The 2,532-nt window shown below is 60.3% G+C and overlaps 1 protein-coding gene across 1 annotated transcript in view; it reads right to left on the bottom strand.

The window, feature by feature from the left end:
• Positions 1-2,532, bottom strand: part of TMEM8B (transmembrane protein 8B) — a 62,594-nt gene that overhangs the window by 18,322 nt on the left and 41,740 nt on the right. The window contains exons 3-4 of the mRNA XM_015411400.1: positions 1,281-1,488; positions 1-74 (exon numbers count right to left, since the gene is read on the bottom strand). The exon at positions 1-74 is cut by the window's left edge and continues 60 nt beyond it. Coding sequence (XP_015266886.1) covers positions 1-74; positions 1,281-1,488 — 282 coding nt within the window. The remainder of the gene's footprint in view (positions 75-1,280; positions 1,489-2,532) is intronic.

Here is a 2,532-nt window from a genome sequence, read left to right as displayed (position 1 = left end):
AGCACCCCAACGCCCACCAGGCGCTGGACGATGAGCTGCGGCTGGAAAAGGTACTGGCAGTCCTCAGCCAGGCCCTGCCCAGGGAAGAAGTGGGCACAGTGAGAGGGCACCCTTCTCCTGGCAAGAGGGCCAGCCCCCCCGCCCCCAAGAAGAGCAGGCTATTCTCCCCCCGCCCGGTGAAAGGAGCACCCCTGAACTCGCACGAGCAGGAAGCGCCTCCCCCTTCCCGCCCAGGGCCTGCTCCCCCCCCGTGCCAGTCCCGCTGGGGCTCTGGGCTGCCCACCGGACAGGGCAAGCGCCTGTCCTCCTCGCCTGCTTCCACTCCTCCACATACCCCTCCCGTCTCCCACCTCCCTTTGGCCACATTTCCATTTCCCATGAGGCCCCCAGGATTTTCCCCTGCAAACTTGCCAGGCTGCCAATGGTTTAGGGGGGCTGCTCTCAGAACGAAGCGGGGTGCAGCAGAGCACGGAACCTCTTGGGGTGGGGGTGGGGGGGTTGTTGTTGGGGCAGAGGGCTTCTTGGCCTCACAGGGAATCAGACTGTTGCCCCTTCAGCCCCACACAGGACACCCACTGGCTCCCCCCCCCCCCCCCCCCCTCGGCAGGATGGAATTCAGTACCCAGCCCCCCCGCCCCCAAGAAGAGCAGGCTATTCTCCCCCCGCCCGGTGAAAGGAGCACCCCTGAACTCGCACGAGCAGGAAGCGCCTCCCCCTTCCCGCCCAGGGCCTGCTCCCCCCCCGTGCCAGTCCCGCTGGGGCTCTGGGCTGCCCACCGGACAGGGCAAGCGCCTGTCCTCCTCGCCTGCTTCCACTCCTCCGCGTACCCCTCCCGTCTCCCACCTCCCTTTGGCCACATTTCCATTTCCCATGAGGCCCCCAGGATTTTCCCCTGCAAACTTGCCAGGCTGCCAATGGTTTAGGGGGGCTGCTCTCAGAACGAAGCGGGGTGCAGCAGAGCACGGAACCTCTTGGGGTGGGGGTGGGGGGGTTGTTGTTGGGGCAGAGGGCTTCTTGGCCTCACAGGGAATCAGACTGTTGCCCCTTCAGCCCCACACAGGACACCCACTGGCTCCCCCCCCCCCCCCCCCCCCCCACACACCCACACACTGCTTCTGCCCCTTAGAAACTGGCACTCTGGATCCGGGCTTTTTTCTGCTCCGCTCCTCTTCGCCGTTCTCGGGGGGGGGGGGTGGCCTCTGCTCCCTTCTGCAGAATGGGCCGCCCACATTGCTCTTGCAGGCCGAGAGTGAACCCGCTTCCCCCCACAGCCGCCTCACCTTGACGGAAATCTTGCCCTGCTCCCGGGGCAGGTGGGCAGCCAGGAACCAGTCCCCAGGCAGGGGGCTGGTGATGTTGAAGACGCCGGTGGTCCTGTTGGGCAGGGTCCAGGTGAGGGTGAGGGCGAAGGAGCCCGGCACGGCCGTGTCTCGGGGGAAGTGGGTGTGCAGCGGGTTGATGACCGGAGGGGCCCCTGAGCGGAAATACCTGCCAAGGAAAGAGGGAGGGGGGGTGAATCTGGGCACACGTCAGAGGGGCTTGGGTGTGTGTATGTGTGCGCGCGCACAGAAGTGTAGGACAAGGGAGAAATGAATGTGATTTCTGAATGTGGGTTCTGACATTTCCTTTGACCTGTTTATATGCTGACAACTGTGTCACTGTGCCTTCAGAAGTTTAATTATAATAGATCCAGATCTTGGTATGTAGCCTAGAATCTTCTGATTAGAGACACTTATATAGCAGAATATATATTTTATAACTACACCTTTTGTATACGAAGCTATATATATTAAGGGAAAGCATTATTAAGAGGCCTGTGGGGATAGAATTAGGATGCAATAAGGATGGAATGCGTATCCAAGAAGCTGCAAGGACCTTGAGAGCGAAGTTGAGATGTGAATCACAACCCTCATCACCCAGCAGCTCCCCGGAAACAAGGGAAACGAGAGGGAGAAAGGTCCTCAGCTATGTTCCCAAAGGTCACCCAGTGCTCTGAAGAGCAGATGAGCAGGTGCAGCCCCTGACACTACGTGGGGGACCAATAGAGTACGGTTTAAAGTCGAATGATGCTCGTATGATGTCAAGGGCTTGGTACCAGTTAGAGATTCTTTACTGTGTCAATGATGTGTGATGTCATTTGGGGTAGAAGACCTTCTTCGGCCCTTCCTGGTTAGGGCAGGATACAGCCTCGGAATGGCTGAGGAGGTGCCAAGGCACTCAGCCCCCCCCCCCCCCCCCCCCCCCGGTAGTCCCTGTTTTCAGTGCATTAAACAGATACTCCTCTAACTAACTCGTTGGACTCCGACTGTGTGTTTCCAATTCGGCCAGGGGAGCAGGCAGGCGCGGATTTGTGTATCAGAAGTGAGAACGGCTCCCGGAATTCGACTGAACCGACACAAAAGGTCAGGCTGGGCAGGGGAGAGATGCTGAAGGAGTGTGGCTGGGAAAGGGCCCCCAGAGGGCACCGGTCCTCTACGAGGAGGGAGAACCCCCACCCCACCCCCAGGGCATCCCGGCTTCTCCGCCCCACCC

The sequence above is a fragment of the Gekko japonicus genome, unplaced genomic scaffold (genome assembly GCF_001447785.1).
Source record: "Gekko japonicus isolate JY-2015 unplaced genomic scaffold, Gekko_japonicus_V1.1 scaffold2978, whole genome shotgun sequence".
Lineage (NCBI taxonomy): Eukaryota > Metazoa > Chordata > Lepidosauria > Squamata > Gekkonidae > Gekko > Gekko japonicus.
Note: the sequence above shows the minus strand (reverse complement) of the source record. Positions and strands in the feature narration are given on the sequence as shown.